The following is a 23798-nucleotide window of genomic DNA, read 5'->3' on the forward strand; positions in this document are numbered from 1 at the left end:
TGACCCCGTTTGCCACAGAGGATTGCCTTTAGCATCCTTCTCCCCAGCTGTGAGTCTGTAAATGAGACGGCTTCCTGGCTGTCTCCCTCGTGAAATGAACTATGATAGTGTGTTTGAAGCGCAATTGAGTAGATAGGAGCTAAGTATGTTTAAAGTAGCATTACTAATGATTACTTCTGCATTCAGAAAATGGAAATGCAATCTGATATACATAAATTTGCTAGATAAATCTCTCATCACACAAAAGCTATTTTCTTTCATTCTTATCAGCTCTTGCATGTTGCATTTAGGGCTGTTTTTTTCTTAAGCCCCTAAATAAAATGTTTTACAAAACACAGAAAGATGAGGAATTTAAGTTTTGACATGGAAAAACAAAACAGAGGACCATATTCTTCTCCAAAAAGAGAGGAAGTATCAGCAACTGCATTGACAGGAGCTCGGACTGGATTGATGGGGAAAGCTTTATGGAGTCCCGTGGTGGAAAAACTGAGACTTACAGAACTGGAGCTCCATAATTGATCGTACAAAGGCAAGAGCAATGAAAGCAAACTGTTAAATGCACTAATCAAGGTATTGCCACCATAGGTATAAAGCCAGGCCTTGAACATGTTCTGGTTATGCATTGCCACAAGTTGTGGTGTACGGGCAAATGCTTTTGGCATGTCTATACATGGAGGTCCCGCTGAAGACCTCGAGGTGCAAAGGGTTACTGTGAACCGGCAGGAGAGCTCTCACCAAACCATTTCCAAATAAATTCTTGAAAACAAATTTCCACTTCTTAATAATAACCTTCCTGGCTGTTTTTCCGAGCCCAGAGGCTTACGTGGTCCTACTGTACAAACACAGCACTGGAAGAAGGTGGTTTTGATTTGTTTTTTTCCTTTCAAGTTGTGTCGTGTTGTCACAAGCCCTGCTGAGCGTGCAAGATAAATGGAGAGGAAATGAGGCAACTTATCTTTTTTTTTTTTTTTTCTTTTTTTTTTTTCAAAAAGGAAGGAGCATTGAAACATTGAGGTGGAAGAGCTGAGCGACTGATGAGGCTCAAACACACGTTTACTGAGAGAGACAATAGCTGATTGGCACTTCTTCCCGGGAAGTCTTAGAAATGGAAAAAACAAACACCAGCACTAACTGTATTGTCTTCTCAGTGATGCTTTCATGAGTGCTTGAGGAACTAAGCATGTCCAGGCGGAAGAAGAATAATGTACAACACTTGGCAGACTGTCAAGTGGCTGGACTGTAACCCATCCGAGCTTGCTTCTGCCATATATAAGCAGGGATTTAGTGAAACCAGCTCCACAGGGGAAACAAGATGACTTTGAGACCCCACCTGCGGAGCTGTGTGCCACCACCTTTCACAGCAAGCGACACCGTAGCTATGCCTGTCTGGGAGATGCATTCAAACACTCAGTGGGGCTCTGGCGTTTCTCTGAATTATGGCTAAAAATAGAAGTCTGAAAAAGAAAATAAATATTTATCAACAGTTTGCTGGGACAAAGACCTTAAATCCCAGCATTTGCGCACGAGTGACTATAAGATAAAGGTCTTGCTTTGTATGTGTCCTCTGTTATAGTTACATCGAAGTCTTTCCGAATGCAGTTCTTCTTTTTCCTTTTTTTCCTTAAATTCCCCTAACCTGTGACCTTGTGACTTGCATTTCTTCTGCCTTTGGTGATCTGGATTGCTGGCACTGGCTGGTTGTAGGAAGAGCAGACCTGGTGAATGTGAAGGCAATCCTTCATCTTTGATACTGCTGCAGTTGCAGAAAATTAGGGATTGTTTTGATTTTCACTTGACTGCTTTTCAGGATACAATTTCTGGAATTAATTCTGAATTTGCTAGCAGAAGGTATACTCTATTAGTCGGGTCCCAACTTTAATCCAGAAGAATCAAAGGCATAAACTCTGCCAAGTAAGGAATGATAATTAAGTTTAATGGGCCCTTTTAGCTTTGCAAAAAAACCCAGAAATGTTCAGATCGCTTTGTTTCCTTATTTTACAGCGCTTTGGAAATACTGGGGTCTTGATTATGGCCTTGTTCAACTTTGGATGGGAGCAGAGGGAAAAGGAGGCTATTGGCAGGTCTCCCATGTTGAGAAGCCCCAGGCAACCAGAGGGCCATCTCCTGTCTTCTGTTTGCTCGTTCCCCTTTATTTTCTTTTCACGCCCTTTTGCCTCATTTTCTCTGCTTCTGCCCACGGATTGTCCCTGGACTAAATTTAGCAGGGGCTTTTGGAGCCATCACATTGGTTTCACAAGGGAAGGGAAGACCTCCTTTGCTCTGTTGCAGCCAATTCTGTTTGCTTTGCACTCATTTCACAGCTGGAAGAGAGCAAAAGGCTGCGTCCTAACCCCAAATGGGACTTTTGGGTGGTAGCAGCTGCTATAGTAGAGTCCAATTAAAGCGTTAGTGAGAAAACTAGACGTACTCATCCAGACCAAGATTATTTTCAAGGGTGAGAGGAGACTAGGTCGCTGTCTCTGTTTACAGCTGAGCATCAGTGCGTCTTCCTCCCTTCATGTCAAACCAGACGTTTCCGTAGCTTTGAAGAGCCCTGGATCGGGCGGCTAATGCTCTGGTACCACTTCTTAAGTGTTTCTCAACTAACTTGAATTATAAAGCTTATCTGTTGCATCGCAGAGCTGTAGTTTCCTTTCCCCATCTGTAACATTTGCAGAAGAAGCGACTTAATTTACGTGGGATTTGGTGAGCAGATTCGTGTAATAATTATACAGTTGTTTTCTAAACTCTTAAACTTAATTGATGCTTTTTTGCAGCTGTGGGAAGCAACCTCCTTCCCCACAGGATGAGGTGCCAACGCTTCCTCCTGTCTCTAATGCAGAATTAAAAATTCAGTGAACAGTGTGGTTTTGCCGGCTGGGATATATTATTATCCACTGAGAAGCAGAGAAGGGTTTGTTTGCAAAAGGGGAGACTTTTAGTTGCATGAATATAGACCCTTTAATGCTTGGAAGTATTTCTTGCAAAGCGTGAATGCAATAATTTTTTAATCCATTCGTTTCTAAATATTTAGCAAACGTGTTTAAGGGTATTACCTTATTTTTCTAAACATGAGAACAGACTATCAGCAAGGAGAATTTGTCTAGTTTGGGTTAGCTAAGGCGTAGAAAGATTAACCATGTATTAGGAAAAATCACTTGGAAATGCCAGAACTAAGAAACATTCATCTACTGATTCATTTTCCAAGCTTAAAACCACTAGTCCTCACTGGTTGCTCTTCTGCATCTTCTGGATGTACGTATGGATGGATGATATGATGGAAATATTGTTTCACTATGCTTAATACATATGCAAAACAGGTTACTTAAAGCCAGAATTATTTACTATGACTTTACCAGGGCAAGACTATGTGCTGGGATCATGACATTGCACCCTATGGCATAGTCCTGTGAAACAACGTTTTTGTCTTGTAGGTCGCATCAGCCCTGAACAATTCCTCCTGTAGCATCTTTATGGCCAACACAGTCCACGTGGCATCGGATCAGAAAGTGATCCCATTGTCTCACCATGCTTTGTAACAACAGCATGTGTATATATATGAATATATATGAACATATTAATTTTATATATATAAATATCTTATATAAGAGATTTGGAAATGGTGCTTCACTCAAACTTCTAGTTTTTATAAAATGGGTCCTCCTGTCCTCTCCCCAGTAATGTTTTCACAGCAGAAGTTAAATTTCTTTGCATTCATCTTGCAGTATTATAGAACGAAATTAATGAGATCCTGAAGCAAATGACTAGAAATGCACTACAAATTAAATATTTTCCCATTTTTGTTGTCCAAGCTTAATGTAAAGTGGGAGGTGAGATTAAAAAATTCCTTGGGATGTGAACTACATTTTACATATTCCTCCTCTTGTAATATAAAGTTTTATTAGAAGCTTAATCTTATATATATATTAATTTGTTTGTCCTTTTTAAGAAAGGGGGAAGAGCAATAAAACTGATTCTTGGTTTTCACAGAAAGTTGTCTCATTGTCCATATGAAGACCATGTTGTCAGCTACGTCAAATAGGGATAAATACTTCTGTCTCGTTTGTTCTGTGAAACACACATCTGTTAATTTTCACCCCTCTGCTTAATAAAGTTTGCAGTACAAGTATCACTGTGCTTTTGACTTAAAAGGCTGTAGCGGGGATCCAATTTTAAAAATGCATGTCACCCAAAAGGGAGGGAATACATCATCCTGATTTAAAGGGTGATGCGGCATCGGCTTACATTTTTGGAAAGCTGTTTAAATGTTCCCAAGAAACATTCTTGTATGACCTACCGTGATGTGTAACATGATGCTGAGATCCAGAGAAAGCTGCTCAAGACATGCTTGGTGTCTGTTTCCCCATTACTGGCTCAGCTTGTGGCTCATGGTGTTGAAAAAGAAACCCCATAACTCGAAAACCATTGACCTTCACCAAATTAACTTAATACAGAGCATAGTTTACATTCTTGTGGCCCCCAGGAACTAAATTGGATTCATTTGTTTTATTAAATCCCTAGTTCTTCTGGTGCTGTGAAATAAGCTTATAAATAAAGGATTGTCAGACCTTATTCTTGTTGAATTTGACCATGAGTAATTGTTTCTAGACAGAGCATTGATGCTTCTAAGCCCTTTACCAGTAAAGGATAAATTTCAGCAGTCTTAAGGGTAAGCTTATCTGACACAGTGTTAATCAAACCCTTGGCTCGTGTTGGGCTTGTTTCTGCTTGATTAACCACAAGCTTTGGCCTTTATGTAATTCATGATTATTAGGATTTTTTTGAGTCTGACAGAAGTGGAAAGGCAACTCGTGAAATCTTGTTTCCCCTCTAAATAACAATTTGACGATGGGAGTGTTGCAGAGCTGGTGGCTCCTGCTGTTCAGTACAGGAGTGCCTCTATCACTGGTTGCAATTCAGGCATTTTAAGGTTAAAATTCAAATCCTTCCAGTTTTTTTCCCTACCCGCTGTCCCAGGCCTATATGTTTAGGAGAGCGATAGCACCGCCAGTGGTTTCCTGATGCTTACTGCCTCTCCCCTCTGCAGTGCTGGTGCAGGACACATCTCCAGATGGAGAGGTTGTCCATCCATTTCCCCCAGCACGAGAGATGAGACATGCACAGGAGAAGGTATGAAGAACCTGGAGGGAGCAGTGTCCCAGGGCTGGCACGTGTCCATGAAGTGCACATACTGAAGGAGGTAGATGTGGAAGAATCTGGTGGAAGAGTCTCAACAAAGAGTCCTGATAGTGGGAGAGTCTCAATGAAGCTTATATCCGTTGTCCCAATGAAATACATTGTGCACAGACATCTACAAGTCACATCTTCAGACGTCTGTATCTCTGCTACTTCTCCATTTCAAGTGTGCATGAGACGTTGCACCCCAGCCTGTTGCTTTGCAGTCACGGATTGGTGCTAAAATACGTTTCCCTGGGCATTTTCATCTTAACAGCAGCTGGTCTTAAATAAAATACCCTGGCAACATGTCGTGCAGTCAGAGGGAATTGCCTGCTTCTTGTGAAGGACGTAGCATGGAAATAACGTGATTGCAATTGAGAGATCCTCCAGAGAGTTTCAGGTTATAGCAGACACTTGCACAGACGTGGAAGGTGCGTTGTTAGGATAATGATGGTTAACCGTAGATCAAAGATGTGATAGTCCTGTCTCTGCATTTCCCAAGAAGAATTTTCTTGACCCAGGTCTGGGAGGGAAGGGGGAAGGGGAAAGGAAACCCAGCTCGAGCAATGAGTCTCTGAGTTTGACCCAAGAGATGGGCTGTGTTTAAGCAGGATTACTGCTCTGTATTTTGCTCTGCATTTTTTAATAATGAGGCAGTATTCAGAATTAATTTAAAATAGCAGGATACCTAGTTAAATCATAAGCTACTCTTAAGAAAACAAGCCTTTTTTTTTTAGAGTGTATGAGGTCTGTCTCAGGTCTGTCTGCTCCACCTGAAATACAAGATGCTCATGAAGTTGCCCAAGAAGAACATTATAAGTACATAAACCAATTGAAATCTATGGGATAATTGTGCAGCTCATTACAAAACTTAGCCTCGTGTAGCAGAGCACTTGAGGAAGAGCTAAGTAGTCGGGTAAAATTGTAGAAAGGGAGATCTGCAAGGCTGGAACGGAGCCTGTTATTTTTGGCTCTTCCTTTGCCATGGATCAAGTTTACATGAACTTACAAACGTGTTTGCATAGCTTGCCCTGAGAGAGAGGCTTCGCTTCTGGTGCAGCACAAAATTCACACTCATGGTCTCAGCTGGCAAATTTGCTAAGAAATCTGTTTTGTTTGGGTTTTTTTCCGAAAGACCGCTTCGACTTTCCTACTTGTCCTATAGAGATGGGCTAAGCACCCAAAATGTACTGAGATTTAAGAGGAGGATGATTTGAGGTGTGATGGGTATTATTCTCTCCCATGGGTTGAGTTTTGGGTGACTAACTGGAATTTTACCAGTGTCCACACTGCAGACGGATAATTTGGGCATGCGTGCACCCCAGTGCAGTTACAGCATTCTAAGTTTTTAATGAGAGTAGTCTCTATTAATACAAAACAAGGCTGAGAGTAAATACTAGGTTTCAGTATTTTATCAGGTGCAAACCACATTTTTCAGCGTGTCTGCATGGGGAAGAGAGGCGGCTCCACCGGTGAGCTTCTTGATTTGGCTCAGTGAGTGCAAACCAACCTGTGGGGATGGGGTTCAGCCAAATCAGAACATGGGATTTGTGTCTGTCATCCCTTTTTTTCATAACAGATATTAAGTCATGACTCAGGAATAATCAAAATACTGTTTCTATCAATAAAGATCAAGCTGAGCTATGCTTTCAACAACAAAGAGAGTGTTTTATATTGCCTCCCTGTATGTGTAGGATAAGGCCTGGGAGCACTTGGATTGAAACAATTTCTGGCTGGTCCCGTTAAGTATTGTACAAGAAAGAAAACTGTGGGAAAGAGGGAATTGCTGGTAATTTCTGCTGCACTATTACGTGTCCCATAGCAGTGGAAGGTGGTGGGCACAGCTAGAGAGGATATGCTAAAGATAATTGGGTTTACAGGTTTTTCTGGTGACCAGATACATTTAATGAGTGATAATGATGCTTGAAATGAACAGGTGAATTTGGGAGGACGAGCAGCTTTTAGGCACCGTATTGCAGCAGAAGCAGTAGCTCTCTTCACAGTGAGCATCTGACCCCTTTTGGAGCTGCCAGTACTGAAATCCAGCTTTGCCAATTCACAGGGCTCAGGTAGAACACCTATAATTTTAGACATTTGTCTCAATCAAAGGTTGTGTTTACCTTGGACTTGAGATGAAAGTCAACCCATGAGCTGAACACTGATTATTTTGTTAACTCATTTTGCTGCTCCCCTGGTGGGCTATGAGAATAAGATTGTATATCTAGATGGATGGTTGGATGGATGGGTAGTAGTAATTTTAAAGCTCGGTACTGAACTTGCTGAGTAACGTTAAGGCACACAGCAGGTATAGTTTAAAAGCATGTCCCTGGTTGTGGATTGCACTCCTGGCTGGTAAGCACCATGTGGATATGATCAACTAATCTTTTTCAATTTACTTCTGACAGCTTGCTTTGTGGCCTTGTGGAAGAAATACAAGGACAAAGTCATTTGTTCCTGTTCTGTCTCAACACTTCACACTTGTTTGAAGTGCTGGGTGTACTGGCATTCAGCATGCACAATGCTTATTGTTTCTCTTAGGTTTTATTTTGTCTAGGGTTTTCTTTGATACAGCAAATCATCTACTTTTTTGGCAGGTCATGTCCCTCAGGACACAAAGTATATTTTCCAAAGGGCTTAAATGATTTAAGAAGATAAATCCCTCAGACCTCCAAAGAGATTCATATCATGATTGTGGTATTTTTTGAAAACCCCATTCAAAAGCTGCTGAGTGCAAGCAATTGTGCTATGAAGAGGAAGGGTCATCTCACTACCAAACGCCAATATTTAAGTGGAATAACAGGTTTTATGGCGAGTCCTTACCTCTATCCCTTCCTAACTTCCAAATGGCTGAAGTGAGTGTGAGCGATACGTCTCTTGTATGCCAGCTGAGAAGTTATTGTTTTCTGACCCTTTTTTTCTGAATTTTCCTGACTTGGATCCATATTGGTCACTTGGCAATACGTTATTGAGAGTGGAGGACCATGGTAGGCAAGCTAGCCAGTCTGCACATGGCCCTCCCACTAGGCTGAAAGCCAACTAGACCAGCAGAAATTTGTGGGAGAACTTGCCAAACACTGCCCTTATTTTTTAACGTTGGTTGTCAGTTTATTTCAATAAAATCAGTGAAACCCAAAATAAAAAGTCAGGTATTTGAGGGCATGCTGTGGGGCTGGTGACTTGGAGTTACATAGAAGTGTCCAGCACAGGTGGTGCACAGTTAAAAACATCAAAGGCAGTGGACAAGCAGAAAGAAACAAGTTTGGGGGGATTCCATATTTGCAGTGGGGCAACTGGCAGATGTTTCTTGTTTCTCAGTGCAATGACATTTGTTTTTAGTCTTAAAAGACGTATCATAACTTGATCCTAAACTGCTGTGATCAAGTGCAAGGGTTGTTCTGCAGAAGAGAAGATGAATCATGAAGCATTTGAAAAGTTTATTCTTTAGCAGGATCTAAACCCTCAGCAAAGGGGGAACTTCTGTGTGTGCAGACCCTTGCCATCTTAATTTGACAGAAATTCCTTCCACCTCCATCACTATTGTCTTTTGCTGTTGATAGTTTTGGTAACATGCCAGCTTCTACTAGAGATGATCACGTTTTATCTTCTCCTAGGACAAACATCAATCTAGCTGCTGGGCTTCACATCACATTTATAAGAGCTGGAGCTGCACCGCTGCCAGACCAACCAAGTGGGAAAGTTGGCTTTGCTCCATATAAACAGCTCTGACTAAGCAAGCTACACTAAATTTGGAAAAGAATTAGGGGAACTCATTTTTCAATTGCCCTGGAGTATTTTATCTCCAGTCGCCCCATGTTATCATTTCGTGGGAAGAGTTTCTATTACTCATGACTGTTTCCATCATGTTTGTTTTCAGATAGCACATTTTTATCTTCTGTAAACCAAAGGAGTTTAAAGATCCATCGGCAAACAATGGATCAAGGGTCTGTCTGCTTCTCTTTCCACCCACAGGTAGCATTGCAATTCTTGTTGAGCTGAGCAGGGCAAGGCCAGGTCCTCATGTAGTGCCACTCACATCTCTTCAAAAAGCCTTTTTTTTCTAATTTTAAGAGGGGGTAGTATTTTTAATATCAAGATCCGACTGGAATAAACAGCCTGAAACATTTGCCCCTCGATTCGTGTTTTGGTTGATTGTAAATATATTCTGCACATAGAAATCACATTGATGTCATTTTTCTCACTTTATATATATTATAAATTGCATAGTTCCTTTCTTTTTGGTCACCATACTTTAAGCTGATCTTAGAAATGTTGACACTTCTGAGACGGTTTAGCCATAATTGAAAGACTTTGCCAAAATTACAGGTATTTCCTGCGATTGTTGGGGCTTTTTTCACAACACCAGAATTTTGTTCTTTGTCCCACTTCCTCTACAAATTTTTACTGCAGGATGCAGGCAGTAGTCAAGTGAGGTCCAGTGTCCCGGAGCCCTCTGTAACAGATTAAGAGGCCACTGCAAGCTGGAAAAGAAAAAGCCACGGTGGAAAATAGGGGCAAACCCTGAGCAGGAAACTCCACCGGGGCTGGGGCCAGCAACATCCTACTGCTGACTGGGACCAGAAGAAAAAAAAAGTGCGATGAAGAAGGTTTTGGGAAGTTTTGTCCTTATTTGGAGAATAAGTTTATGCCTCTGCCCAAAGCAAGCTAGTTTTTAAAAGGCTGTCAGATGGGCAGGGGTTTTCAGCTTCAGCAGCACCAGCATCCTGCTGTTATATGCAAGCACATCCTATCATCAGAAGGTCTCAAAAAATCTGGTCTCTTAAAACTGGAGGGTTGGAGTCCAGATTGTCACCTGGTGCCGTCCCACAAGTAAATCTGTGAAAAACTTACAGACCTGAAAGCTCAACCCGGCCTCCTGACACCCCTCCGGCTTTGTGTAGCTCTGCAAACGCGGCAGTCGGCCGAGCCGTCCTCGGGCACCTGGGCAGGGCTCAAAGGGGTGGCAGGTTTGTAACCCGGCGCTGAGTGGAGTGGGGCAAAAGGGCTTTCAGGTTAATTGAAGGCAGCGATCCCACTGATGCTCAAGAAGGAGAAGGCTCCAGCTCACCTCTCTGAGCTGGTTACACGGGAGTCCCTGGCGTTAGAGATTGTGTCAGTACTGTCCCTAAACTTGGGAGATGCATCAAATTCTGTGCATCAAACTGAAAATAAAATTACAGAAGCAGAGGAGCTGATGCGTAGCTTTTTTTGCATGCACGTCCAGGTAACTACAGCGATGTAAATGTATTTATCAGGAAGTTATGGAGTAATCAAATACTGCAGCTATCTGAATTGATTAAATTACCCCTAGCAGCCTGGTAATGTCCCACATTCGGAGCAAATTAGAGCTGAACCTGAAAGAAGCACTTTCCAAATTTTTTTGCCATTGCCCATCTCTGTGAGAGAGCTCCAAACTAGCTATTTTTTGGTGGCAGTCTCAGCCACACAGATTTGGGGTTTTTAAAGGGACATAAGGTAGCCAGAAGCGGTACATCTTGGGCCATAGCATCTTCTACACCAGAGCATCCCATGCACTTTCTCCCATAAAAACCCATGCACTTACTCTCGTAATGATCCATGGCTTTTATCTTTCTTTAACCATATTTAAAATTATTTAAGATAAAAAAAAGCATGAACATCCTGGGAACTGTGCTGACATTTAAACGCCAGTTTTTTGTGAGAAATGGCAATAAAATCAGTAGCAATCCAGAAAGTTTTGCATGGTTTCTTTAAAAGGACTATGCTTATATGCTTGAAACAGCAAATATGTTGAGACCTCTCTCTGACTTCATTATAGGTGCTGCAGACACACCGCCCATTGTATAAAATATAGAAACATCATGAAAACACCCTTTTTGATGGTAGTGCTGGTGGGTGGCTGGGAGGAGTTTGTCAATCCGGCAACGTCGTCATAGGATGTGGGTGGTTCAGCTTTTCCAGGACTCTGGAGCCCACGGTGCTTCTTGCTGGTTCCCCTGTCTGGCCCTTCAGGAGTGCTGAACAGCAGTCCTGGTTTAGGAGCCCATGTGTGTGAAAGGCTTCAAGAAATCACAGTTTGGGAACTATCATTTCTTTTTTCTCATACAGAACATTAGATATTTTTTTTTCACCCCAAGCAGAACAAAATAAAGTTTTGAAAGCATCAGAATTGCTTGAGGTGTGAAATTATATTTCTCTGTTGTATGCTCAGAAAAAAACCCTTTGTCATGGGGCTCCTTAATACAAGGGAGAAAGGGATCTCTCCAGTATCCAGACGGTCGGGATGCTATCTAGATCATAGTCCAGGTTTTGGTTTTCGCATTGCCGTAGCCTCTTTGAGTCACATGTGTGCACATGGCTTTAACTTTTGGCTTCACTTCCCTGTCTGTAAAGCATTACTATTTCTTTGATAGGGTCAATGAGTTAATTACTTGTAAATTGCTTTAAGATTCCCAGAAATGAGACATTCAGTGTGTTTATTGCTGTTATTGCTACTGATCAGATCTTGAGCATAACAAGACAATACTACATTAATGTTTATTGCAGCATGACTGAGTATCTGTTTACATTAAAACAAAGAAGAGACTGCAGTGCCTAAGCCTAGAAAACATCCTTTGTAGGAGCTTTGAGTCAGCTTTAAAATCTGATTATGTGATAAAATTGGCTAATATGTCTAAACACTAGCCAGTATCACTTGTGTATATGTTTCTTCGAAAAACTTACCAGCTCTCGAACGCCCACGGTTCTGTGGTACTATGTCCTAGGGAGAGGCAGTAGCATCTTTTCTTAGAGAAATGGATTTGGCGTATGTTTTCCTGACTCTTAGAGGAAAGACGATGTCCAAAAACCAATGTTTTTTCTATATTGGTTAAACACAGACAAATTCCCTCTGTGCTTGGTTCTCACAACAGCTGAATGCATCTCTGAGGGTTTCTTGATCTGCTGTGCAGCAAGTGACTGTTGGTATGCTTGCTCAGTATTTTGGGTCACTGGTGATAACTGCTTTGGTTCTGCATTACACATTAAATAGGATTAAATCTCTATTTCTGCTTCAGGAAAAACAGAGGCTGTCATCAAAAACTTCAGCCCGCACTACAGACGCCAGTACGCGGTGGCTTTCTGCAAGCACGTGCAAGATGAGCTGGAGCAGCACCGGGATTCCCAGTCCCAGTTCCTGAAAACCAAGGTAGGAGGGCGCGTAAGCCCTTCCCCATCCTCAAACTGCCGTAGAGCTCTGCTCTCTTGCATGAAATCATTAACACATTAACTATTTAAATCACATATTTAGTAGTCCTAATGTATGAAAAACATGAGCTGGCAGTGTATCAGCCACTGACTGGGCTCGGTTTTCTTGTTTTTCCCAGTGTTGAATGCCCTCAAGGAAAGTTAATAGGCGGTACAGATTCTCAAAGCTTCTAAAACTCAAACCCAAAGTATTTTTAAAGTTATTTAAATGTGTCTATGTATACAAGCACAGTACAGAAGTGTTCTTTCAGCTTCTTATGTTGCATAGTTGAATACAAAATGTATGTGTATCTAGGATATTTTACGTGTGTTCTTTCTTATATGTAACCCAAGTGCAGACAATAGATTTGCAAGTGCAGATGTTGAATTTGGTTCTGTTAGGTTTTAGGTGGAAAAGTTTCATTTGTGTGCAGATTTAAAGTTTACTTTTGAAAATTCATATTTGTTTTGGTGGTGTTTGGTTGTCTTACCATAGCATGAGAAGAACCACGACAAGTTTCTGGTACAAAGCATGCATTTCATCAAGGTAGATTTGGACACTTGGACAAAACTAGCTGATTCCTGCTGATTGCAAGTTTTTGCAAGAATCTTGAGTCAGATATGTTCAGGGCAGAAATTTATGTAGGAAACTCCGTTACGCTTTCAGCCATGGCTGCAGGCTTCCATAAAGAAGATGGCAATAATCCCCACTGTGAAGTGAGCTATGGAGAGCTGTTTTTTGTTAGAGGACGAGAGACAAAAATCAAGACAAAAATCTCTTTATTAGAAAAAAATACAGAAAACCAGCCTTCAATATTAGGAAGATAGAAATCTAAATTTTTCGTCTGATTTGGAAATCATGGATTTCCAATGCTCTTGAAATGAATAGGCTGAAGCAATGGGTGGGGTGTAAAAGATGGGATAATAGAAGAGTTGTGTCTTTCAGAAAGATGCGTATCAGTTACAAGAGCACAGGTGCAAGAATGTTACACAGAAGTGGGAAATAATTTACTATTTTATAATAAAACTCTTTGCTGCATCAATGAAATGTTTTCATCAATGTTATGTAGTGGAAAATGGGGGATAATGAATTAGAAGTGATCTTGCATTCAGCATGCCAACCGAAATGTATATGACGTCTCTGTATCAGAAATCTCAAAGTATTTTTGGAAGGCAGAGCTCCTCTGCTGCCTCCTCACCTCAGGCTGCAAGAATTCGGTTGTGTGTGTAGTATCTGCCCGAATCAGAGAGACGTTTATGAATCCAAATTGCATCTGAAGACTCAAAAGCCCTTATAGCAAGCAGTCTTATGGAAATATAGACATAAAAGCTTCAAAATGGTCAGTAATCCAGAGTCATTTCAAATCTCGTAAACTGTCTTCGTAGCCTCCGGCAGAAGCTGGGACGGTCTTGTACGAGGCAGAGGTGCTGCATTTTGCTGAGGATCTGAAGAAGTGGAAGGACAGATATGTCGTTATCAAAAATGACTACACTGTGGATTGCTTTGAGACTAAAGAGGTAAATGCTTCTTCCTAATACGTTCTTCTACACTCCCAAAGAAACTGATATCAAGTGAATTTGCTGCTGCTGGCTGCCTTTCTTTTAGCAACACTAGATGAAATGTTGTCCTTGGCGAGGTGGCTCCAGCCTTGTGGAGCTGGCTGGAAGCTCCACAGGAATGGCTGAGGGTACAACCAAGTTTTGTACATAGACATTTGCAAGAACTAGCAAATCATTTTAACAGTGCTTTGAACCTTCTTTTGCCTATCACAGGACGCTTCTTACCTGTATGTCTTTGTAATAGGTCCCCGTGCTTCTGCAGTTGGATTTAAGTAGCAATTTTTGGGTGTCTTCAAGTTGACTATAGTGAAGCTTTTCGTTTGGCAGCTGCCGTAGTCAAACTAGTCCTGGCTGATAAATCAAACAAATAGGGCTTTGAAGAAAATCCCATCCTTTTCCTCACCCTTCTGTCCTTGACTTTTGACCATGGCTGATAAGAACTGAGAGGATTTTTTTAAATATGTTTTTACATTTAACCATCTTTTAGTTTTGACAGGGAATATATCCAAAATTCAGTCTGACAAAGAAATTTTCCCTTTGGGGAATATCCCTGTGCATTAGTTCTGTAAATGAGTTGTGTATTAGATGTTTTCCTTCTCCTTACATCTCTGTTTGTCTCCCTCTCTCTTGACTTTCCAGGCCTACCAGAAAGGAGCCAGCCCTAAATACCATGTTCTTCCTGCAGGAGGCAAAGTACTGACTTCAGAAGATGATTACAATTTGCTGTCTGATAAACATTTTCCAGATCCTGTTGGTAAGCCTTGCTCAAAGCCGAACTGCCAAACCCCAGGCTCTGTTCCTTACACAGACCTCTTCTGAGCAGGCTTTCAGGCTAGACTTAAAACAGGGCAGCAGAAGATGCACGCAACCTGTTTCCTAAGTCAGAGCACAGCTCCAGGGTGGATGTACACGGAAGATGCTATAAGCTCATGTTCAGAGAAATGCTGGCTCCTTTTTTTCCCAGCAGCCCGGCACAAAGCGGCTGGAAGCTGTGCAAAGCAGGGCAGGAACCACACCGCCATTGTTCCCGGGCTTTGTTAATATTCCTGGTTTATTTGTTTCCATTTTTAGATGCCAGCTGCCTGTGTTGACTCACGGTTGATAATAAGTCCCACAGAGAGGGCAGGAAGGTTGCTGCTGCTGAATTTGTTGTTTCTGGGATGGGAACCACTGTGGTCCTGCCCACCCCCACCCCACTCCACAAAGACGGAGAAAATTCAGGCTTTAAGGGAGCAGATCTCATGTTGCAGAGTCAGATTTGGAAAATGGGATGCCACATAAGGAATACTTGTAACAAGGATTTTGTTTTAAGTCTTGCCTCATACCACTTAAAGTTATGACTGTTGAGAGGTGTCCCCCTTACACCCTTTTCCCAAGGCATAGGGTGGTCAGAGGGTGGCATGGGGCAGTGGTGCCTGGAGGTGTCCTCAGTGTGTCACCACAGCTCAGCAGGACTCGGGGTTGAGCGATGTTGAAGCCACTTGTGGGCTTCCCATGGCTCTCCCTTCACAAAGAGTGGCTCAGATACTCTTTTATGGCCTTTCTGCCCTTCCGGGCAATGCTGAGGACCCTCCAAGAGGAACTTCTTATGGCTGGGCTCTTGATGCACAGCACTGACACAAGATTGGGTTTGATCATCCCCAGACGGTGCTGTACAGCATCCCCCATGCACAGTGACTCAGGGCAGGTGGAAACTGAAGATACTTCATGCTTTCTTTGCTTCACCATTAAGGGCTTGCAGTGACTGTTCATAAAGACATCTTGCAGTTGTGTTTGGAAACCCTGGAGGCAGGGGAAGCGCTGCTGTTCCTACATGGTTTAATGCAGTTCATTTCTATATGGAAGACCATATGTTGCTATATGGTCTCTATGTGGAAGAGACCAGAGTTGCCCCCTAACTTACTTATTTGCCATGAAAACCTTTTCCCCAGCAGTTACCATCTAATTAAATAGTTTGTTTGAAATTTTACCAAAAATATGTAGTTTATGGCCACCTTGAATACAAAACAAGAGGATACCGAGTTGTTATGGTGTAATGTAGAGAGGTGGTTGGTGCCTGCTGAGTTTTTCCATCCCAGCTGTGTCGCCCTGCCCTCCGTGCCCAATCGCTTGGATCAAGAAGGAGACTTGACTTTGTCATGTCTCATGCTTCCATGCTAGCACAGGTCTGTTGTTTTAACAGTTCTCTCTGTTATGGCAGAGGAAAAGAGCCAACCATCCCAAGAAATCCGCCGATTTCAAATGGAGATGTGTTTTTTTGTGTAGGGTCGAGCGAGAAGGAGGTCGCTCAAGCCTTCGTTCAGCTGCCGAGGGAGTTCCCGGTTTACCTGTGGCAACCCTTTGCCCGACACAGCTACTATTGCTTCCCGGAGCCAGAAGCTCAGAGGCAGTTCAGCGCCATGCTGGGGGACTGCGTGAGACACTCAAACCACGGTGAGTACAGAAAGGGCCTCTTCCTGTGCATCATTCACCCCGGTGAAGATTTAAATAGCTATTATAGTAAAAAAGCTGTAGAAAAACACAAGTCACTTATTTAAGATGCTTGGCTTTTGGTACCTTGAGGAATGTGTTGACATACTCCTTCTTGCTTTCCTGGAAGCGAAGTTAGGTGAGATTTGAGCCACAGTGTAGTAAGCTTGGGTAAAAAACATGGGAATTGCTTTGAAAGTGGCATTCCCCCCTCTGTCAGCTCATCTGAATCCAGTATCATGACACAAAAACACATGACATGTTTACTAAATATGGCATGGCAAACTCACCTGTGTTTGCAAGCTTGATGAATGCATCATAGATATAGTAGACCAGGTTTGTACAACGTGGAGGGGACGTAGTCTCCCACTATGTGTCTGTAATGTTATACATATGTCACCGACGGTCAAACATCCTGTTTTTTGCAGGTGTTTAGATGGCAACTCAAGCCCCCAGCCACAGTTAAGCTTTGTAGGAAGGACATGAATGGTGTGTAAGACATGGTACTGATTGTTTGCACAACTGTAAATTTTAAATCTCACTTTCTGGGCATGTTAGACTAGAAAACATTAAAAAAACCCAAACTTGTGACTTGCTAGGATTATAAAAACAATCTTGCTGCCATGAAATTGGAAGAGCATTTATGAGTTGGATCCTTCAGAAAAAGAAATGCTTTGCTTTTTTTCAGATGACTTCTCTTTTTCCATCAAGCTGACCTGGTTCCCCCGCTGGTGTCCAGGCTCTTCTGTGCCTTTAGTGTTGCTTTCGAGTCCCATCTGCTCCTGCTGCCCTTGGCAGGAGATGGGAATACTCAGGAACTTCTCCAGCAGTCTCAGCTACTTGGGCCTGAAGCCTGTGTTTGCAGATAAATGAATTGAGAGTGCAGTCCCTTTTACTTCCAGAAGTGGCTCCCAGTGTGGTTTTTTTAGCTGTCACTTTTGTGTGGGGGTCATCAGCTTCACCCCATTACCCTCAGACAGCTGTCTCACACTGTCCTCCCTGGATCCTTCTCAACTGCTGTCTCTTTTCCCTTGTCTCCACTGCCAAAGGCATTTTGGTCTCCTTTAGGACTCCATTCCCATGATGAAAACACACATTACTGTATTTCTAGGCAGTGCCCTAAGAGGCGCAGTTTTTTGCGTGGTGCTTGGTGGTGGTTGGTGGCAGGTGCCTTCTTCACAGGACACATAGGATTCTCAGTCCTGATGCTATCCAGGTGGTGTACACTCCCCTGACACTCGGTGGCCCGCCTTTCCAGCTCATTTCCCAGCTCATGCTGAAGGTGGTGAGACTCAGCGTGCCCTTCTAGCTCGGACAGTCTCGTACAAACTGGAGGAAGCAGCTCTGATGCAAATCTGTGTAGGTGTGGAGAGGCTGAAGGCTAAAACACCCTGGCAAGCAAATCCCTAGTCACGGGAACTATAAAGACTATATCATGGCTAGATTAACATAGGTTGGAGGCATCAATATGGAAGGAACACGCCTTCACTTGGCACTTCCAAATAGCTTAAGTCTCAATAAATATTCCCTATATTGCTGCTGGAGGAACCTGAATTCCCATAGCGTGCCCCAGGACAAAGCCTGCCTCTGTGATTTTCAGTTCTGATTAGCCCGGTTTTAGCTGTGGTGGTCACAATATGAAAGCGCTCTGGACTTTGGAAAGCCACCCCTTTGCTCCTCACTGGGGTTTGGTATAGAGATGGGAATACAATCAAGTTTTCCTGGCACTGTCAGTCCTCCATGACTTGAAGCCTGTTCGTTAGGTTTAGGGTTTTTCATTTCTCTCTTCTGGAGCAAGCGTAACAGGCTTGACAAAGCTTTTGGCAGCCTTTTTTTTTCTTAAAGTTCAGCACATCACTCGAGGGGCCAATTCTGAATTGGCAGAAGCTGGGACTAGATGACCTAACAGGTCTTTTCCATCTCCAGTGCCTGCAAGTCTGTGTTTTATTATATTTCATATGGCTCAGCTATTGCTCATTTACCCATCTGTTCCAGGATTTATCCCTCTCAGCTTCTTCTGTGGTCAGGTTTTTATCTGACAGAAGATGCTTGGTGACACCAGAGTGCCTTCATCTTGGCTCATCCTCTCTGTCACATTATTTCTGCTCAACATAGATAGATAAAGACAGTCTGGATTAAGACCTACTGTTACGCTGGTAAAAGTGAATGGGTTTTTACAGCTAAGGAAATGGGAGCCCATATTTTCTGGATTTCTTGGAGTTATACCATCTCCTAGAAACCTGGGTGCTGCAAGTGGAATGGATGTGGATGACTGACCAGCACCCCAGTAACCTTAACTCTGGCCACGGAGTGAACTTCTTCAGGGTTTTTTATTTCAAGGACTTCATTTTGATTTATATTCATCCTCACATGACTGAAGGATGTTACTTTATTAATACTTTTTAAAGCCTTGTTTGCAAACAATTCTTTCTACAAAAAACAGATGTTTGAACAATGCCACGAAGTTACAGGCTCATGCAGCAATACTACGAGTAATAAGACTGGTGATATAAAAATTGGCTGTGTGTTCTTTTATTATTTAAAAGAATTGCAAAGAGAGGAGAGATGTGAAAAATACTTCGAGTTTGATTGCGGAATATAATTTAATGGGATAAGGAGAACCGGCCAAGGCAGCACTCACCCCACCTCTTCTAAAAAGTGCCGAGTTGACTTTTGCCAGGGCAGATTTGGCAAGGGCAGGAGAAAGACAGATGTAACGTCTGATCAGAAATTGCCTTTCTGTCTTTTCTATAATCTACCACTTCTGGAAAGGAATGTATCGCACAGGGCTTTAGCCAAAAACTTGGGAGAGTTTTCAGTTAACGTCTGGTTTCTCCCAGGAAGCAGAATTAAATACGGTCTCTTGCTGAACAGAAAACTGTAGTGAATCAGCGTGCGGCCTTGCGATGGGAGCCGCCCTGGCATTCAGCTATTTCCTCTCTTCAGAGTCCCTCTGTTATAAATAACCTGTCCAGCCTGCGTTTCTGGGTTTTCTGGTCAGAACTCATGGTCAGGAGAATAATTACAAGAGCATTTGGATTTAATGATCACCACTTGTAAATATGACTCAGATATATGGATTGCGGGTTCTCCTCCTCCCCCCCTCCCCGATCTTCCTGTTGTGTTTGTCCTTTATACTAATTGATAGGGTTTGCAGTTCGAGGGGACAATGATTTCCTTCATTATCAATGGAATGTGTAGATTTTTTGCACCCTTCTTGAGTACAGTTCAAATAAAATGTATTTAAAACCTTTAAAAATGAGCCTAAGCCAATCAGGACCTGACTGGTCATGACTTTAAAAATATTCTAGCACAACCAGACGCGTACGCTAAGATTCTCTGAATTACCCTCACTCTGAAAGTTGATTGACTGATGAATCTGCGTACAGAACTCATCCCAGTTCAGTGATCCACCTGGGCAGCTCACGCTTCGCGCATTGCACGTTTGCTTTCGCGATGCCTCAGGGGTTGGGGAGGGGATCAGATGCTTTTTGGGCTTTAAGCCGTGAGGTTGTGTAATTAAGGGCTAATTAATGAAAACACCAAGTGCCCAGGGAGCAGCAGAGGAACCCTGACAAACTGATGGGTGCAGAGGGGGCCCCGACCCAGCTGCCCCGGTGCCCAGAGGAGGGGGCTCAGCTCAGGGTCCTGCTGGGAAACCCACCCAGGTGGGCCACCAGCGGCCGCTCCCTGACCGCCTCGCAGTCTGCAGGGCTGTTGTCGCGTAAGCGTGTATGGGGCTCGTTATGGGATGGAAGGGAAGAGCATTTGGGCGTTGTGTAAAGCATATTATGGGATTTTTTCCAGGAGTCTGTTGGAATATGCTCGATTTATTATGGGAAGGACCACAGGCAGGAAAAGGGAAGGATCAAAGTGGATTGGAGAGGAGTAAGTGTGGGATAACAGAGGGAAAAAAGAGATAAATAGGGTCAGCTGCGTGTAAACAGGAGGCTGGGCAGTATGCTTTCTCACACTCCTCACCATGATCTGTCCTGTCTTCTGACTAAACTCGACTTCTAACTCTTTTCCAGGGTGAGGGTGCTCTCCGAGGGGTGTGTGTTGGGGTCCTAAGTGCCAGCAAGTAGAGGAGGAGCCATGGGGTCACGGGGACTCCACGCGTTTGAGGTGCCAGCACCTGGAGAGATGTGTGTGAGAGGTCCCGGTGCCAGCAATGGGAGAAGGGACCACAGAGCACAGGGGCCCACAGATGCAGGGCCATCGTCTGGGGAGAGCAGAGTGCTTTCCTAACGAGCTTCCACCAGCCGTGCCTCACTCACTCACTAGCAAACTTCAAGCTGACAAGTAGGAGAAGAGGTGTGGGAGCCGGTGACCAGAGACACCGTAGGACTGGGACCAGTACTGCAGGGACCATAGGTCCAAGCCAGCCACCGAAGAGACACGGGGGTCTGAATTACTGCTGGAGGGAACATAGATCTGGTCCTGCCATCAGTGGAGGCAGGTGCAGAAGGATGTAATGAGAGCTGCAGCTATTGGGCTACCAGATTTGGCAACTCTTAACATAAGCCATACTTGCACTTGAGTCCCTTTTCTGGCTGAGTTCAAGTCAAATTTATTTCAACATTGCTTTTCACCATCCAGTGTATGACCCTTCTCCTGTGAAAATTAACGACTGTGTGACTTCGCTCCCAGGAAAAAAGATGACTGTAAATTTGCATACTCGGTACAGAGGTGCTGAGGTGCTACTATCTATCTAATCTTGGCCATCATCTCAAAAGCTCCATCAAACAGCTTCCTTCCCTCCAAACTGTCCATTCTTTACCAACAGCTTTGTAATTAAGGACTTCAGTGGGCTGCATTAACGAACATTGTGTGCAGCTCTGAAATGCCATGATTCATTTCTCATTGAATTTATTACCTAGGCATGGGATATAAAGCATTATAGCGGGCATCTTTGCTGATTTCAAAGCTTTTTGGCTTTGCTCAATGAATATGATAAATGAAAGGGTGAGTTAAATTAGCTAAATGTTGTAAATGTGCATATAAAAAGAGAATGTTGAGGGGAGGTCTCTAGCTATATAACACGGGTCAGACAAAAAATGTTCTTTGCAGAAGAACAACAAGCCAAAGGATACAGAGGGTTCAATAGTAAAATATGGTGATGTAGAGTAATACAACCTAGGGATGGCTCTTGATGAAGATAATACCACGTACAGAGGAGAATGTAGAGTTCTCTGGGTATGGGGCTACACAATTAAATTTTTAACATTCGCTTTGCTAGTCTGTTCCTAATGCTGTAGGACATTTGCTGTGTTTTCCCAGGGTAATTATGTAGCCTTCAGTATTTTAGTAAAACTGAAAAAGAAAAGTTTCAAATGACAAATATGTCAAGACAAAAGGTAGCTGTTGTAAAAAATGCAGTTTCAGGGGTTACTGGAGAACTCTTGCTTTCTGATCTGATCTTAGCTGGGATGCCGTTACTGTGTACTACATGTGGCCTTATTGGCTTTAGTAAATAATCAGTATTGTTGACCGCATTAGGATTTTTTTATATCTGAAGATCCTACATTATATCATTATATAAAATTTATTACTATATTTGTTTGAGTTTTGATGATTCATAATTAATTCAGGAGGATATCAGCATGTGACAAAAAATACATATCCTAATACCACTTCTGTATCAACTTCCTGACAGAAGGGGCAGGAAGAAGGAGAATTTTCTGCCCATAATATTATTTTTTAACTTTCCCTCCCTAAGTTTTTCAACTGAGTTTTTCTTAGGTTGATAGGGAGGAGCTGCTGACTGTTCACTGTTACTTCCAGGGAGCCTGTTCTTCTTCAGCATCTGTGGAGGTCAGGCCTTCATCAGTGCGGGATTTTATGTAATAGTTAGTTTTAAAAATTTCCTGGGTTTTTAAAGAAGCTGTGCTTGAGTTGAAGTGGAGTTAGGAAGGAAATGGCTTGATTTTTTCCCTCCAATTTCCTAAGCAACTGCTCCCAGTTTAGGTGTGGGCTGCAGCATGCAGTTCATCATTTTACCTTTATCCCCATGATCCCTCCACTTTCATCCACAGCTTGGACTTACTCTGGTTCCCTCTCCATCCCCGTTTTCTCAGTGAAATGGTGAGAACTGTACACCTCAAATTTGGGGGGATATTTGCTGCTGAAATGGCCACCTAACTCCCAATGGGGAAGCGCTGTCAGTCCCAGAATGGCAATAACGAGGGAAATGCTTAAAATATTTACAGTGCTCTACTATTTTGCATTCTCCAGTTTTTAATCCGTTACGTTTGTATGCCCTGAAAATCAGACTGAAGTTTCTTCTGAATTTTTGTCAGTTTTGGAGGTCTTCTCATTTCCTATATGAGGTTACCAGCTATTGTGTTTCACTTAGTGTTTGCTGTTAAAAGTGAAGAAGTCCAACCACTCGGTGCTGGGATAGAGGGAAGTCTGTGTGATGAGAAGGAAAATACAACCATCTAATTCTGGGAGATGCAGAGTTTCACTTCATGATTTTATTTCTTTCATCTGGTTTGATTTCACATCCTTATCTTGATAATCACCCTCATGACACAGGAAGCTAAGGGACTTTCAAAACCATATCCTGTCATCACCAATTTCACCATAAATAACAAAAAAATAATTTAGAGAAATAAATACATTAAGGAAGTACACCAAAGAAATACATTAGGCAAGAGAGAAATACAAAATGTGCTTTTAAGCTCATGCGGGGCATTCTGTCACAGCTTGGCTACATCAGGACAACTAGGACAGCTTCAGATATTTTTTTTCTCCATCTCTGGCTTTTAGGGTTGCCATTAGCTGTGTCCGCATTTCCGTTTTCAACTCTAAGTTTAGCTGGCACGTGATTTTCTCATAATTATTTCTAGCTTTCCTATGTTACTTGTATATAGTACACATAGGGCTTACCAACTCCTGCACTCTAATTCAAAATAATTACTGAAGCGTTGATAAAGGTTGGGAAGTTGACATTAAATACTTAAGCTGAAGGATATAGATCTCCATATACAGAGCAAAGCAGCTGTCACAAGTCCAAATAGGACTTTGGAAAGATTTTTTAGTCTTTATGTTGCAAACAGGGTGGCATTTCTTCCCTAGAAGAGCGCAGCTGAAGAAAAGGATTTTCTTGTTGCCTTTTTCAGATGACGTGTGGAAGGACCAATTAAAGTAGAACTGAGGAGAAAACTGCTTTTTTTGATGTTAAAGAAAAATGTCCTTCTGCACTGGGATGAAAGCAAGACTTTTCTGAAGGTTTGCCTGATAATTTGGGGTGGGAAAAGGTACACATGAAGACAGTACTCAACCCATTGCCTGCCTGACTCAAGCCTGGGACTTGTGTCTTGGCTTCTCTTACTGCAGCTGCTGCACTTTGATCAATTACATCACTTTATGGTTAATAAGATCAGATC

The 23798-nt window shown here is 42.6% G+C and overlaps 1 protein-coding gene across 1 annotated transcript in view; it reads left to right on the forward strand.

The window, feature by feature from the left end:
* NIBAN1 (niban apoptosis regulator 1) overlaps positions 1-23798 on the forward strand; it is a gene marked incomplete at its 3' end in the record, with an annotated part of 66044 nt that overhangs the window by 17419 nt on the left and 24827 nt on the right. The window contains exons 2-5 of the mRNA XM_082002913.1: positions 12210-12340; positions 13765-13896; positions 14578-14692; positions 16204-16371. Coding sequence (XP_081859039.1) covers positions 12210-12340; positions 13765-13896; positions 14578-14692; positions 16204-16371 — 546 coding nt within the window. The remainder of the gene's footprint in view (positions 1-12209; positions 12341-13764; positions 13897-14577; positions 14693-16203; positions 16372-23798) is intronic.

This window comes from Phaethon aethereus (assembly GCF_964289735.1).
Source record: "Phaethon aethereus genome assembly, chromosome: 8".
NCBI classification, from domain to species: domain Eukaryota; kingdom Metazoa; phylum Chordata; class Aves; order Phaethontiformes; family Phaethontidae; genus Phaethon; species Phaethon aethereus.